General features: G+C 39.8%; 2 protein-coding genes across 2 annotated transcripts; one reads left to right on the top strand and one right to left on the bottom strand.

The window, feature by feature from the left end:
• Nucleotides 1–5,128: 5,128 nt before the first annotated feature.
• On the top strand, nucleotides 5,129–6,465 carry LOC107819695 (pyridoxal 5'-phosphate synthase-like subunit PDX1.2). The gene has a single exon (XM_016645835.2). The coding sequence runs from the start codon at nucleotides 5,411–5,413 to the stop codon at nucleotides 6,329–6,331; it is 921 nt and encodes a 306-aa protein (XP_016501321.1). The 5' UTR covers nucleotides 5,129–5,410; the 3' UTR covers nucleotides 6,332–6,465.
• Nucleotides 6,466–6,778: 313 nt separating this feature from the next.
• On the bottom strand, nucleotides 6,779–7,462 carry LOC107819696 (mitochondrial arginine transporter BAC2-like). Its single transcript, XM_016645836.2, has one exon. The coding sequence runs from the start codon at nucleotides 7,460–7,462 to the stop codon at nucleotides 6,779–6,781; it is 684 nt and encodes a 227-aa protein (XP_016501322.1).
• Nucleotides 7,463–15,299: the final 7,837 nt, after the last annotated feature.

Raw genomic sequence — 15,299 nt, 5'->3', positions numbered from 1 at the left:
CGATCGAACCGTACAACATCGAACTGATTTTTATTTTAAGAAACAGTAAGTTTTTATATAAATCTATAACCACACTGATATTTAGGGTATGTTTATTATTTTATAAAAATAAATCGAAAAAATACCGAACTGTACTGAATAAATTTTATATGTGGAAAATATATTTATCTAGTAAGTTTAAAATAATATTGCCTTAAATTTTTCTTTGGACCTTGAAATTATGAAAACTATTACAAGCCAACAAGTAATTAAACTCAAAATACTAATTTCTAAAACCTATTATGCTACTTCTACTTAAATTAAGTTATTTCAAGTATTTTTATTAATAAGACACAAAGTATTCTAGCGATTATGGGTAGCAAACTACAATGTATTGAATATGTTTCCTTTCATATAATTTAGATTATCTTTTTGAATATTTAATTTTCTATAAAATTTATTCTTGAGTCCTAGTTTGGTTGATATCTTTCCAATCGTGTGATTTATATTTTCTTTGTCTTTGCTTGGTTTCTTTTACGTTGTTGTAGATTAGTTGATGGATCTATACTCTAGCCATCTTTAATTTTTTTTTAATTCATTTCCCTTTAAACAATAAATATATCTAGAGAGTCTTACTAAGTCCTATAAAAGAATGTATGTTATTGCATTCTGCTTTTACTAGTGAATTTTACATGATATTTTAAAAAATACCGAATATTAACCGAACCGTACCGATACCAAAGCGAAATCGATATGATTGAGACGATTTCGAAAAGTCTAGTTTTGATTATACATAATAGAATAATCGAAAAATTGATATGATACAAATTTTATAAAATAACCGGTCGAACCGAACATTGACACCCCGTCTGCAATGACGCAACCTACAGAGTTGAAGCTAAGGCCATTGAAGGCCAGATGATGTGATGCGATTATATCTCTGAAATACATATCATTGTACTATTATTATATGATATAAATGTCAATTTTAGAACTCTGATCTTTTATAAATATTCTTTAAATTTTGGACGGCACAAAATCCAAACCGATTATATTGACATGAGGACCATTATGATGAAATTCTCAGCGGAAAACTATGTAATAAACAAATCTAAAATCAAAGAAAACAAACAATTAATGTATTGATAAAAATTACAGTATAAAATTGCACAATTGTTAACATCAAAATTTGCGAGCCATTTTGATTAAAAAAATCATGCCTCTTATAAAATATTACTATTTAAAACACTATTTTTCAAATTGATAAGTTACTGGTGCTCGGATTTAATTGTCGGCAATCATAATTATAACTAGGAATCTTGACACTCTTTTAATTCTAGCTCTAACATATCCAGTATTATTGTGGAGTTTGGGGAGGATAATATATACGCAGACTCTACCCCTACCTTATGACGATAGCTCATACATTGATCTAACCTACTTATTATATGTAGTTACTTTGTTATTTTCTTCTGCCCTTTTTTTCTGTCACTTTTTTCTGCTCCAGCGACATATTATTTACATGGTTTTATTATTTGTTGCAAATATATAGGATAAGATGTCAAGGTTTTTTCATGTACTGGTATATATAAAAGAGGGAATGAAAAAGCTGAGGTGGCACAGTTCATAGATGAGCATTGCCATTTAACTTTTTTCCTATTTTTTTTAGCATTTTCCCTATTTTTTCCATTTATTGGTTTTATTATGATTGAATTAAAAATATTCATTTAAGATTGAGAAACTGACCCTCTATAGCCCTTGAAAATTTAATTAGCCCATATTTTCTCTCATGGACCCGAAATAGCCTTTAGGCCTAATCTATTGATAAATTATAGCCACTATTTCCAATGCACTTCTCCCCTTCCCAATGCATTTTTCAGTCGCCTACTCCCCTTCCCCCCTCTCTTTCTCTTCTCATCTTCTCCCTTCTTCAATATACCAGTGACTTCCATCTTTCTTTCCCTCTATTTTTATATTTTCCCTTCTTCACTCTCTCCTTTTTTTTTTCTTTTTTCTTTTCTTCTTCCATAGCAACACTAACATACATCTTTTTCAAACTTATCTTTTTTTTTTCTTTGAGATCTCCTCCTCCTTTATTTAGATGCAAAAATATCTACCTTCTTGAGTAAGTTCCCGCAAAAGTCTAGCGGTGGTTGCCGCTTTCTTCGCTTTCTGTCCATTTCAGATATAATATTACATGATTTTTTTTGGATGATTTTGCAAGAAGATGAAAAATGGAGAAAATAAAATAGCCACGACGGGAGAAAAAAAAAATTCCGGCCAAGTTCACTGTCCTCCATTACCATCAGTGCTCCTTTATTTATACATTGTGTAATCAGTGTATAATAATGGTATAATATGGTGTATAATCAATGTGTATACATTTTACACTAGTGATACATTTATTATACACGTATTATACAAAACTGGGCGTAAAAGATTACATTGGCTAAATTGAGTGTTGAGAATATTGTATATAATGTGTATATATTACTATGAACATTTATATAAAAGGTGTATCTACACTGATATAATACATATACATTTTTTTAATTTAATTCAATGTTAAAATAATTTTGTATATATTTTCTATATAAAGTATAGAATAGTATATATATATTAATTATACACGTATTATAAAAACTGGGCGTGTAAGATTACAGTGGGTACATTGAGTGTTATGAATATTGTATATAATGTGTATATATTATGTATGCACATTTATATGAAAGGTGTATCTACACTTATATAATACATATACACTTTTTATACAAATTCAATATTCATATAATTTTGTATATAATAGTATATAATGTATATATGCAGTGCACATAGAATTTACAATTGTATATAAAGTAAATAATTAATATATTTTCCTTATATAAAATGTATAATTTTTCTCTCATAAATACTCTCAATCTTTCTTTCTTTTTCTCTTTAGATCTTATTTCTTTCTATTCAATGTGTCTGTTTATACTGCCTTATGTGTTTTTTTCTTTTCAATCTTTTCCCCCCTCTCTTTTAGTTCTTAATTCTTTAGGTTTGATAGTGGAATTGGGATGGATGAGGATGATCTAGGGGTGCGTGAGTTTGCTTTTTGATGATCTATTATTTTTGGGATATGGGTAGATGGTGTGGTGGCAGCAGTGCATGGAGGTGGTAGCGGTGCCATGGCGGTAGCGACATCGGTGCAATAGTGGCAGGGCAATGGTGGAGCTTTTTTGTGTGGATGTCTGATAGATGGTGGAAAAGAAAAAATATATGCGGTGTGGTTGGTGGAATTTGGGCTAACCATTCTAATATCTTTTAGGCTACTAGACGTATTTGAAATTTTGTGGCTACCAGATGATATAAGTTTGCAGCGAGTGGCTACAAATGTATTTTGCTCTTTAAGATTGCTATTTGTGTTTCTGAAAAGTCATGCTTCCGAAATCCGAAAGAGTGAAACTATTGCACTACTAAAATAAAAAAAACGATTGCAATTTCAAAAGACACCAACCTAGGTATCGGTAAAGTTACCACACATTATTTCACTATTTATTACACATTAATGCAGAATTTTCTTACAAGTCTTGAGGTTATTTAATTTGATGTTTATGGAAGACAAGAATTATGCTTTTCATATCCCAGACTCCTAAAATTTCTTTTGCGTTTCCTTACTTGTAAATCCATTTTTACGTAATGCAAATAATATACCTCTGAAAAGATTCAATTCTTCAAAGGCTATTATTCTTTCCATAAATTTGTCTCTCTAGGTAAACTGGATGGCTTGATCCGAGGGTTATCTCCATTCCAGCATTCTATTATAGTTTTCTTAGTGAAGGAAGAATCTATGACTATATAAGGGAAGTGATGATAGAGTTGTGGAAAATGAAAAATGATCCAACCTTCTAAAGAATTTCATGCTATTTTTAATCATTAAAGTAAGCATTGTATTTGAAAGTGGTTCTGAAGTGGCTAGCTAGCCCAAGAATAGTTAAGGCACTCTACATGGGTATGTTTCGATACTCTAAAATAATCATTATGTGTTGTCATTTCATCACATGGGACATTGCTATATTTAACTCTATTTTTGGTATCTTTAATAATTTGAAGAGGGAAAAAACATGATTACTTTGATCTTAGTTAAAATAGTTGTTACTAACTTCTAATATTGGTGTCGTCATGAAACGAAAAGATATCCCATCGGCTTGACTGTAAAACAAGAAATTCCAGATGAACTCACAGATCTAGGTATCTTAATCTCCTCTTCATTTGTGTTTTCTCTTTATCTTCGAAAACATCGAATTTGTTAATTATGCTATGTTGTTTTTGTCCCTTTTCAGGTTTAATCGGTTTCTTTGTATATAATCATTCCATGTCGCAATCTCTGTAAGCAAGGTAAATAACTCTTTCCATGTGGATTCTCAAGAAACTAAACCAAAAATAAATTTTCATTCTCTTTTTTCCTATAATGAAGTTCAATCATGAGTATTTCATTGATTCGTTTTCAGCGATTTACCCTATGAGATAGCACGATTAATTCGTGATTTTAGATGAAAAAGTCATAACAGTAGAATATAAATTTTGTGATCGTAGAGACAAAGTTATTGATTTGGGTTGCTGGAATTGGAATAGCAGAAGAAAATAATATAGAGATATATAAAGAAATTATTAGAAACTCGGAAATTTAGTCCTACCAATAACATGATACACTTAATTGATTTTTTTTCTTTTTCTATTTCTTTTGTTTTGGTTTCCTTTCCTTTTTAGTTTATTCTTTTATTTTTATTTGAGAGAACTTAAAGAGTCTATTACCTTGCTTCCGAACAAAATTCTAAAATAAAAAACCTTACAAGAAGAAGAAGAACCGGATGTATCTTATGTTTATCTCCCCAAATTTTTACTATTCTTTTCTCTTTTTTATTTTTTTTTTTGTTTTTATTCTTCATGTTTACATATACTGATTTAAATGGGTCGGGCTATTTCAACTTTCATTTAACTTGGATTACAATTTGACGTGTTATTTTTGACAAAGAATTTTAAGTAAATATTTAAAAGAATCCAAAAAGATGATAGTTTCCTTAAATAGTTTTTGCTCGGTAAAGATTGAGTTTTTTATTAAAAATATACTGTATATATTAATATTTATCATATTTACCGTTACACTAGTACCAAAATAAATAAAGCAGCCTAGATTTGATCCCCTGGAATCGAAACCATCGGAAGTTTCTACATTTTCCACCAAAACACGCTCAGAGACCTCCTCGAAGTTTCTGGAACAAACTAAATCGCACCGCCCCATTCCCGTCTTTACTTCTCTTCTCCCTTTTATATCTTTCTCCGCCATAATTTCTCCACAAACAGATTCAAATCTCGGCGCTCGAAGCTTTGTTGTTCTGAGAAATTATCACCCAGTTTTCGTTCAGGCATTTTCACAAACACCTTGCAAATGGAAGAAGACGGTGCCGTTACAGTGTACAGTGGCAGCGCCATTACCGACACCAAGAAGAATCCATTCTCAATCAAAGTCGGGCTGGCCCAAATGCTCCGTGGAGGAGCCATTGCTGAGGTCACCACCGTCGACCAAGCGAAGATCGCCGAATCCGCCGGCGCCTGCTGCCTCGTAGTATCAGAACCTAAAGGACCCGGAATCTCGCGCATGGCCGACCCATCTCTAATTAAAGAGATCAAACAGGCTGTCTCAATTCCCGTAATGGCAAAAGCCCGGGTCGGGCATTTTGTCGAAGCCCAGATCCTTGAAGCTATTGGAGCAGACTATGTAGACGAGAGCGAGGTTTTAGCCCTAGCTGACGAAGATCATTTCATCAACAAACACAATTTCCGTGCCCCATTCGTCTGTGGATGTTGCGATCTCGGAGAAGCGTTAAGAAGAGTCCGCGAAGGTGCTGCGATGATTAGGACCCAAGGGGATCTATTAGGTACAGGTAATATTGTGGAGACAGTTCGCAATGTGAGGAAAGTGATGGGAGATATTAGAGTTCTATCAAACATGGACGAAGATGAAGTTTTCACTTTTTCGAAAAAGATCTCCGCGCCTTATGATATCGTCGCGCAAACGAAGCAGATGGGTAGACTTCCGGTGGTACATTTTGCAGCTGGTGGTATTGTGACCCCAGCAGATGCAGCGCTCATGATGCAGCTGGGTTGTGATGGCGTGTTTTTGGGACCCGATATATTTAACTGCTCGGATCCTTATAAGAAAGTAAGGGCAATTGTGCAGGCTGTTAGGAACTATAATGATCCACATATTTTGGCTGCGGCTAGCAGTGGTTTGGAGGAAGCAATGGGTGGTTTGAATTTGAACGAGAATAGAGTTGAGCGATTTGTTAGTGCAGAAGAGACTTATTGATGAGACTATAGGTTAGCTTGTCTTATTTGTCTGTTGTTTTATCATAGTATTATGTATTTTTCAGTTCTGTATTTGTGAGCAGTATTATCTTTCTTGGTTTACTTTTGCAATAACATGATGATGAGTTAAGCATAGCGTGTCTTGTGCTTGTTTACATGCTTGTGATACCAAAATGAAAATGGCAACATTGATAATAGTTGACTTGAAATGAAATGACTGACTACCACATTGTGGAGGCACGTTGATTAATTTGGTTTTAGTTGTTGTTTACATGTTTATAGCTGAATTTTGAAACAACATATGATCGAGTCCAATCCAATCAATTCTTTCATATGGAGGCATTGGCTAAATAACTGCTGTTATAGTGAATGATCAGTGTTTCAGAGCTCTAAGTTATGCCAACCAAAGGAGTTGATGCACTTTACGGAGCAGTTCTTTACTCCTGTTTCATAATGCCTTTCCAGATTGAGCGTTTGCATGATAATTGTCACCCTTGTTGAAAAGGTACCTCAGAGCAGTTTCATAGGCAGTGAATATAGCCCCATACAGTAGGAATGCTCTGCCAACAGTCGTTCCCAAACCTCGCCAGAGCACAGCGTGTCCCTCTTCTTTATCACTTCGCCTGAAGCAATCAACAATACCACTGTATTTTGCATGTGATTGAGCTTGGAGTCTGGTCTTAACAACATCTAGGCGATAGCAGCTTATCCAGCTAACAGCTCCTGCTATGAGCGTTGTTTGAAAGCTCTCTTGGCCGTTCTTGTGACAGCAAGGTTGAAGTTGCTCCTTTGTATACTCGTATATCCAGAAATACAAACCATGAGAGTGTGAATCTCTTAGGACAGTAATGGTTAATCCCCGGTAGATTCCCCTCCAACCTTCCTGTTTGATTCTTCTTCTTGTGGCATCTTTTGGACTCTTGAGACTAGTTGTTTGCTTGTTCTGCTGATGGGTTTTGCTTTGCAATTGAATTCTGATTTTCACCAATTCCACAGGGCTGATAATTAGGCTCTGTATTGCTCCTGCTCCAATGCCCCCCCAAAGCCACCCCTTTGTACGAGGATGGGTCGCTGGCTGGGATGTTTCTGTCAGTCCGATATAGAATTGCATAGCTCTGAAATACCATGGCATTCTGCAGTAGGGAGGAAACTAATTTGCCCAAATTCGATATCAAATTTATTCTTGCGCAAGGGAGGGACAGGGGGTTGGGGCTTGGGGTTATGGAATGAGGGGGGCATGCTTCGACTGGGTGGTGTCGAAAGGTACACGAGGCAAAAGTTTGGCGAGTTCCAGATTATGTACCACTTGAGCTGGTTCTTGGCACTATGGCTGCAGTTCGAAGAGATCAGAATCTATATGCATACGCTATTTGTGATTTTTATATCTTCTTAGTTTTTTTTAGACCGTCCCATTATGGTGGTTATCCTTGTTAAGAAGCGTGGGAATCTTAAAACAAGTGGACGCATATCTAGTAATTTACATAGGTTTTTGTATACGGTAAAAATCAGAGGGTCCGCTTTCATGATCGTTGAAGCACCTCGTAAAAACCGCCCCCAGAAGGCTTGAAGTTCAGCTCGGAATTCGACCCCGAGGGTTCTCAATGATCGATTTTGAGGTAGTGCAAATCAGCGGTTATAATGGATTAACGGGAAGTTCCCAAGGCACGTGACTAAAGCTGACCAAATCTATTAGACTAGTTCAAGCTTGTACCGTGGCATTAAATGGCTGTACCAGCCTCAAATCCTTGTAATAAATGTGTCTGTACTATGTTGAGATTCTCATTCATATATAAAGGAGACCCTTGTCATTTTGTAAAGATAATATCATTTACAACATTCAATACAAGAATATTCTCTGCTCTCTAACACATTCTCTCTTGATTATATTATTTACATTTATTATTTACATTCATCGTGTTTCATTAATTGTTCTTCATTTATTGCTCATTATTAATCATAAAGAGCTCAAATCAAAGTTCTTAGAACTGTTAGACCTTCATCGGCCTGTCACAGTCCATCGTCTAGCTCGACCCCGAGGCTCGTATAACCTGGCTCGAGGCCCCGATTCTTAGCCTCTCGGTTTGCCACATTGCATTCTAGCTCTTATCTTAATTTCTAGTCTCACACTTAGCATCTATTGCCTAACAACTAGCATAAAAATAAATCACGTGTTTTTAGAACCACAACATCAAATTTAATTGTTATTACTATTTTCAAGGTAAACAGTTTAGCGCCCACCGTGGGGCTAAAAATAATAGTGGTTGTTTTCTTGCTGGTTTACTACATAATGCAAGTTATCTTTCATGTTTTTTCTTGTCGAAGAATCTTTGATTTCAGGTCAAAATGTTTAACTCAGTAAACGCACATGAAAACAACGGCCTTGAGGACCATGGAGATAATAGTGTAGTTGTTTCAGGTGTTGGTGTACCACCACGAAACCCTGAAGATGCTTCAGAGCTAATTCCCGTAGACGTGGTCTCGCGCAATGCTCAACACGTCGACATCAGCTCCAACACCAACAGGAGCACACACCAAGAAAACCAACAAGAAGCTCAGGAAATCCCAGCACAGGGGGAACAAGAGGTTAGCCTTCACGTTATTTTTGAGATGTTACAGGCACAACAACTGGCGATTGCTCAACTGCAAAGCCACCAAAAAACTCCAAGAACAACAACATCGGAAACGGCTCCTCGAGCCGAACAAGTACCGGAAAGATCGAGTAACAACGGGTCAGCAGCCGACCCCTCTATTATGAAGATGCTCGAGGACCTCACAAAGAGGATTGAATTGGGCGAAAAATGATAGAAGCTAAAGACAAAAAGATGGAGACCTACAACTCGAGGGTCGACGAGATCCCGGTTGCGCCCCTGATCCTGAAGGGTGTTGACTCAAAGAAATTCGTACAAAAGCCATTCCCGTCAAATGCGGCTATGAAGCCCATCCCGAAGAAATTCAAAATGCCCTATCTTCCAAAGTACAACGGGACCTCGGACCCCAACGAGCACGTTACGGCTTACACTTGTGCCGTAAAGGGAAATGACCTGAAGGACGACGAGACCGAATCCGTTCTGTTAAAGAAGTTCGGAGAAACACTTTCAAAAAGGGCCATGATGTGGTATCACAACCTAGCTCCGAATTCAATAGACTCATTTGCCATATTGGCAGATTCTTTCATAAAGGCACATGCCGGTGCCATCAAGGGGGCTACAAGGAAATCCGACATCTTCAAAATCAAACAAAGGGAAAACGAGATGTTGCGAGAGTTCGTATTTCGCTTTCAAATGGAGTGAATGGAGTTACCACCAGTCTCCGATGACTGGGCAGTACATGCCTTCACCCAAGGCTTGAATGAACAAAGCTCGGGGACTTCGAAGTAGCTGAAGCAGAATTTGGGTTGAATACCCTGCTGTGACTTGGTCGGATGTTCACAACCGATATCAATCAAAGATCAAGGTCGAGGACGACCAATTAGGAGCCCCCACGGGCTTGGTATATCCATGCAGACTTATGGCAAAGGAGCCAAAACAAAAAAAGGAAAGGTACCAACAGTACACTGAAGATCGAAGAAACGCCCCAAGGCATAACATACCCCGGAGCGACCGAAGGACAGACCGATGTCAGAATTCTCGGGGACTCATAAACAGAGACGGATTTGATAGGTACACAACGCTGACCGAGGCACCCCGGTTGTCTGAATACAACTTCAATGTCGATGTTTCGGATATCGTGTCGGCCATAGGTAAAATCAGAGACACAAAATGGCCAAGGCCCCTACAGTCGGATCTATCGCAGAGTAACCCTAACCTGATGTGCGAATTCCATGGTATACACGGTCATAGAACCGAAGATTGCAGATAGCTCCGAGAAGAAGTAGCTCGACTACTTAGCAAAGGGAACCTCCGAGAGTTCCTCAGCGACCGAGCCAAAAATCAATTTCGGGAAAGAGAGGAGAATAGGAAAAATGAAACAGAAGAGCCGCAACATGTCATCCACATGATTGTTGGAGGAGTCGACACCCCACAGTAGCCCACCATCAAAAGAACAAAAATATCCATCACCAGGGAAAAGCAAACTCGAGGCTACTTACCCGAGGATGCTCTCACATTCAGCGATGAGGACATCAAGACCCTGTCTCAGCCTCATAACGACGCACTAGTAATTTCTTTTCTCGTGAATACATTTCAAATTAAACGTGTACTTGTGGATCCAGGTAGCTCGACCAACATTATTAGGTCGAGGGTGGTGGAGCAGTTCGAACTGCTTGACCAAATCGTGTCCGTCTCTCGAGTCCTCAATGGATTCAATATGACGAGCGAAATAACGAAAGTGGAAATCACCCTCTCGGTCAATGTGGCCGGCACGACCCAAAATGCCAAATCATGTCATCGAAGGAGACATGAGGTATAACGGCTTGCTTGGAAGGCCATGTATACACTGCATGAGAGAAGTACCATCAACCCTTCATCAAAAGGTGAAGTTCCCAATGAAGGATGGAATAAAAACCGTGTATGGGGAACAACATGCAGCGAGGAAATGTTCGCGATGCACGATGTGGCATCGACATTAACGCATCCAACATCGAAAGAGCCAAAGGATAAGCAAACAATGAAGTAGCAATCACGAAACATATTCTCGGCTACACCCGAATAAAACAAGCGAAGGACTGTGCCGTGTCCCTGAAGCAAACGTTTGAAGCATATCGAGGCTCAAAGCACCATCACCACTAAGGTATAACCGTCTCCCTTTTTATTTACATCTTACACTAACCTTTGTGCAAATGTCCGATCAGAACAGTCAAAGCACTGTCTAGCTCGAAGACCTTGAGGTTTCAAAGCATACGTTGCATTTTTTTCCTTCGATCGGGTTTTATCCCAAGAAGGGTTTTACAGACAAGGTTTTTAACGATGCAACATCTATATGCTATCTAAGGAGAATTTCACAAGTGTTCAAGGCTTCTCTTCAAGTGATATTATCCCGGAATATCACCTTCTCGAAGAAGTCAAGATGAGCCAAAAAGGGTCTCAATAGGAAAATGATGTATCGGGCAAAACGGTCGAATGAACCGTGTCCATATAAAATAATTGAGGCCTTGACAGCAAAAACATGCATACTTGTGCCAAGTAATCAGAGAATATTTTCATATTTTCTCCTCCATCAAAACACTTTACGCTTCAAAGAGGTATGCTACTTTTACAAGAAACAGGCCTCAAAGCCAGAAATTTCCTGAACACTCAGGGACTGACGCCAAAAACTTGAGCCCACATGACCTCTGGGTCTGAAACTTCGAACTCATAAGCCCTCAATGAGGCAACACCAAGTTTACGAAGAATGGCTCCAGAGCCCAAAAAACATTCGACGTCTCGGGGACTGTCGTCAACTGTCATCCCATCGAGCAATCAGAAACTCAACGCTGTAAGACCCCAAGCAGACAACCTCGAGCCCGAAAGCCCTCCATGCGGCAACACTAGAAAATATAAGACCTTCACGAGGCATTATCAACAATATAAGACCTCTATAAGGCAACACCAAAACTGTAAGACCTCAAGCAAGACGTGAGTTATACTTGTACCAAGTAACCAAAACTGTAAGACCTCAAGCAAGACATGAGTTACACTTGTACCAAGTGACCAAATTTGTAAGACCTTACAAAAGGCATAAATCCCGATCTTAAAGTTAAGGCTATACATTCAAACTTATAAGACCCCTAAAAAGTCATACCCTCGATGTAGACGTCGAAACTACTTCACTCGGGGAGCAAAAGGCTCCGGCCAAATACAATGACTACGGTCACAAGGATGTACCAGCCAAACTCACGCGACTCGGGGACGCCCGACCGTCGCTACAAAATTACAGGCCTCAAATTACTTCGAAATACTTCGAAAAGAACCGATTAATCAGGCTACCCTCGGCATAAGCAAAAGAACTTCGATCATATCAACTCCAAATAACAGGCTTTGAAACAATTTCAGCCATCGAGCGAAACCTCCCGAGGTGCTCATTCATCGCTACATAACGACTTACAATTGAGGTTCTTATCGAGCCGTTGAAGAGCCGGGCGAACACAAAACTCCAAAAAGTCTTTAGCAAGGGAAAAATAAAGCCTACTTTAGAGGTCGTACCGACCCAACGCGTAAAAGCTACTATCACTAGCCCACATTAAAGGTCGTACCGACCCAACGCGTAAGAGCCACTGTCGCCAGCCTATATTAAGAGGTCGTACCGATCCTATGCGTAAGAGCCATCTTAAAATTCAAAACTTAAGGGTCAATGAGCTCGTGTCTAAATTCGACTCGGAGATTGAGCCCGAAATAATAAACTAAAAATGCCTAAGGGTAGATACGTAAGAGCCTACGAGCCAGCCTAGCAAGCCTAGGGCCGAATTAAAAACCTAAGGGTTTTTACTCAAAGGTCGATTCGTCTAGCTAATTATTGACAAAACGTCAAAACTCAAGACAAAGGAAGGCACACACAAGCAAATAGAAATTCGTGGAAGGAGAAAACCGAAAGGTTCCTTTATATATGCACATATGAAACAATACAAGACTACATTTGCAAATGCTCTCGAAGAGCCCTATACAAAGAATCAAATAGAAAAACCTAATCTACGTCCCTCTCAGGGACTGAGGCGCATCGGCCTCTTCCTCATTATCTTCGACTTTGAACAAAAGGAACTTGGTGTCGTATTCATCTGCCTTGGCCTACGCTATCTCTTCCGAGAGATCGAATCCCCTAGCATGAATCTCTTCGAGGGTTTCCCTCCGAGATTTGCACCGGGCATATTCATTGCTTCTCCTTTCTCGATCGAAAGCACCTCTCAACTCAACTCGAGCATCAGTAGCGTCTTTTAAATAGATGGCCACTTTCTTGTCGGCCTTAGCCCGAATCTCTTCAGCCTCTGCTTGAGCATCCACAACCTCAGCCTTCATCTCCAAAAGCTCGGACTCGAGCCTCGCAATCCTGCTTGTCTGAACCGAGCTGTTCTCCCGGGCGTTCTGGAGCTGCACTTCGAGGGAAGAAACCTTGGCCAAAACATTCTTCTTGGCTGCAACATGGGTATCTATCTGAGCCCTTAGCCCATTGCACTCATACTTGGCCTGGCCAACCTCGCCCCAAAGGCGTTCCAAATCCTCTGTCTTGCTCTGTAACTGAAATATCAAAACATTAGTCTCCAAGGATAGAAGAAAAATCATGCATTCCCTCGAAGCAAAGGTTACCTGTTTCTCAAGGTGGCTTTCGTAGTTCAGGCTCCGACTTGCCTCGTACCGCAGGTATACCAACTCATCTCCCCTCTTATCACAAAGAAACCTGAGGGATTTCTCCCCATCCTAGGCTTTCCTCAGCCTGGCTTCATGGCGGAGCAGCTCAGACTTGAGCTTGTCAAAGGCCTATGAAAAAGGAGCTCAATAAGAAAGTGGGAGTGCAAAACTGTAAAACTTATACGATCGGCCAAAACTCACCACGGAACAGAGCCGTTGAGCCTCCTCAAAGGTCGAATGCACACCTACCGGCCTAGTTTTAATGGCCTCGGCAGAACCGTTAAATGTGATCGTTTGATACTTGCTTGAATCAAGCGACCCCTGTCCTCGAACACCCCTCAAAGTACCTTCGATGGGAAGAGAAGATGGCGGCAAAGAATCCTTGTCCCTCGAAGTACCTTCGACGGGAAAAGAAGACGATGGCAAAGGAGGAACCATTTTTCCAAGGCCGGAAGTCAAGTGTTGCAGGCTCAGTCGAGACATCTTCTTTGGGCCTCCGGCAGGACTTGTCTCGCTATGAGCACCTTTGCCATGTGAGGGTTCCTTCCGTTTGTTATTATTCCGCAATCCTGAAGCCGACGACCCCTCCTCGCCTCCCAGGGAGAATGATCTCACCTCAAGAAATTCTCCAATACATGCGATGACGGAGTTAGTACACACAGAGTACCCTCCAAAGAAAGCAAACTACATAGTACGTACCATGGTGTTTTGCCTCCCATCTACCCTTGGATAGATCTTGCCACTTACGCTCGTCATAGGTTGAGCGGGTTGCCAGCTTCCAAGCCCAATTTGTTAGGTCAAGGACCTCGTATGGCATCCACGGGGTTGCTGCAAAAAGAAAAATAAAGCGTCTTTACCAAATTTGTCTCCACCATGAGCAAAATCGATAAACACACAAGTGTACCACTTACGTGTGACATTCCATTTCTTAGGAAACAACAGGAACTCTACGGGGATAACATCGATAGTCCTTACTCGGATAAATCGATTCATTCATCCTCAGTCCTCGTCTTCTTCAACATCAATAACGAAGGGCCTGGTGGATTGGCATCATAAAGCTATCAGGCCTAGGCAATGAAAGGGTCGGTACAATCTGATGAGATGGCTAAGGGTGAACTCGAGCCCGACTTCTTCCATAAAGAACCTCATCATCAGCACTGTCCTCTAGAACGACGGGTGAACTGTGCTAGGGTAGCCCAATATCTTTGACAGAAGTCAAGCACGACTCTATCGAGAGGACCCAACGTGAATGGGTACGTGTATACGTGTAAAAACCCCTCCGTATGAGCCGTAATGTTCTCTTCCGGGAGGGTACCTGCAGTACCACCTTTTCTCCCCATCCGCAGCCTCTCCTCACGGCTTCGAGGAGTTCTTCTCCTATTGATGAAGTAAACCTTGATGCATAATCCCAAAGGCCCTCAACATTAGGAGGCCTCTCTAACGAAAGGTCCCTCCTCGAGACAAAACGTCTTGAAATTGGCTCGCCGGACGCCAGCGGTGTACCACCGATTGAGGGGGAAGAAGAGGTGGAACCCTCCTCTTCTTGGTGAACGGATTTAGGCGTAGCAGCCATGGCTATGATAAAACAAGAGAAGGAAAATGAAAACTCAGGGGAAAACTTTGAAGTAAAATGGCGGAAAGGTTGATGCAAGGAAGAAGAACTCTATGAAAAGGGATAGCAACTCAAAATAGCGGAATCTTCAAAAAGGGAGG

This window comes from Nicotiana tabacum, chromosome 6 (genome assembly GCF_000715075.1).
Source record: "Nicotiana tabacum cultivar K326 chromosome 6, ASM71507v2, whole genome shotgun sequence".
Taxonomy (NCBI): domain Eukaryota; kingdom Viridiplantae; phylum Streptophyta; class Magnoliopsida; order Solanales; family Solanaceae; genus Nicotiana; species Nicotiana tabacum.
This window is presented reverse-complemented; position numbering and strand designations above follow the sequence as displayed.

Bases quoted from the DNA above. Each gene is read 5' to 3' on its own strand.
- LOC107819695 (XM_016645835.2), top strand. From the start codon at position 5,411: ATGGAAGAAGACGGTGCCGTTACAGTGTACAGTGGCAGCGCCATTACC.
- LOC107819696 (XM_016645836.2), bottom strand. From the start codon at position 7,462: ATGCCATGGTATTTCAGAGCTATGCAATTCTATATCGGACTGACAGAA.